Source organism: Lupinus angustifolius, unplaced genomic scaffold (genome assembly GCF_001865875.1).
Source record: "Lupinus angustifolius cultivar Tanjil unplaced genomic scaffold, LupAngTanjil_v1.0 Scaffold_741, whole genome shotgun sequence".
NCBI lineage: Eukaryota > Viridiplantae > Streptophyta > Magnoliopsida > Fabales > Fabaceae > Lupinus > Lupinus angustifolius.
This window is the reverse complement of record NW_017728066.1, coordinates 1-933: the sequence shown is the minus strand read 5'-3', so window position 1 is coordinate 933 and position 933 is coordinate 1. Positions and strand designations below refer to the sequence as shown.

The 933-nt window shown below is 42.1% G+C and overlaps 1 protein-coding gene across 1 annotated transcript; it reads right to left on the bottom strand.

The window, feature by feature from the left end:
• Window positions 1–415: 415 nt before the first annotated feature.
• On the bottom strand, window positions 416–877 carry LOC109341858 (uncharacterized mitochondrial protein AtMg00860-like). Its single transcript, XM_019579830.1, has 2 exons — window positions 848–877; window positions 416–757 (listed from the first exon to the last, which is right to left on the bottom strand). The coding sequence occupies exons 1-2, from the start codon at window positions 875–877 to the stop codon at window positions 416–418; spliced, it is 372 nt and encodes a 123-aa protein (XP_019435375.1).
• Between the last annotated feature and the right edge of the window lie 56 nt (window positions 878–933).

The window sequence follows — 933 nt, the reverse complement described above, 5'->3', positions numbered from 1 at the left end:
TCAAAGACTTCCTGCTTAATGCGTCAGCTACCACATTTGCTTTTCCAGGGTGGTACTGAAGATCAAAATCATAATCCTTGAGGAATTCTATCCATCTCCTTTACCTCATATTTAGTTCCTTCTGATCAAATAAGTACTTTAAGCTCTTATGATCGCTGAAAACCTCAAACCTTACACCGTATAGATGGTGTCTCCAGATCTTGAGAGCAAACATGATCGTAGCTAGTTCCAGATCGTGTGTTGGGTAGTTCTGTTCATGAGTCTTTAACTGTCTTGACGCGTAAGCCACCACTTTCCTTTGTTGCATCAACACACAACCTAATCCTTGCTTCGACGCGTCACAATACACATCGTAGTTCATGCTAGGATTTGGCAGAATCAAAACAGGTGTTGTACTCAACCTCTTCTTCAATTCCTACAAATTCTCTTCACACTTGGGCGTCCAGATAAATGCTTTATCTTTCCTTGTCAGCGTAGTCAGTGGCAAGGCCAGTTTGGAGAATCCTTCAATGAACTTCCGATAATAGCCCGCCAACCCAAGGAAACTCCTGATCTCCGTTACTGACTTCGGAGACTTCCAGTCCATTACAGTCTCCACCTTTGCAGGATCCACTGCAATTCCTCCCTTCGAGATCACATGACCGAGAAAATTTACAGACTCTAGCCAAAACTCACATTTCGAAAGTTTGGCATAAAGCTTGTTGTCTTTCAATATCTGCAGCACCACTCGCAGATGCTCGGCATGTTCTTCTGCAGTCTTTGAGTAAAGTAGAATATCATCGATAAATACGACCACAAATGTGTCGAGATAAGGATGAAAATTTTTGTTCATGTAATCCATGAATACTGCAGGAGCATTGGTTACAGCAAATGGCATTACGAGATATCCATAATGACCATAACGCGTCCGAAAAGCAGTTTTCGGAATATCCT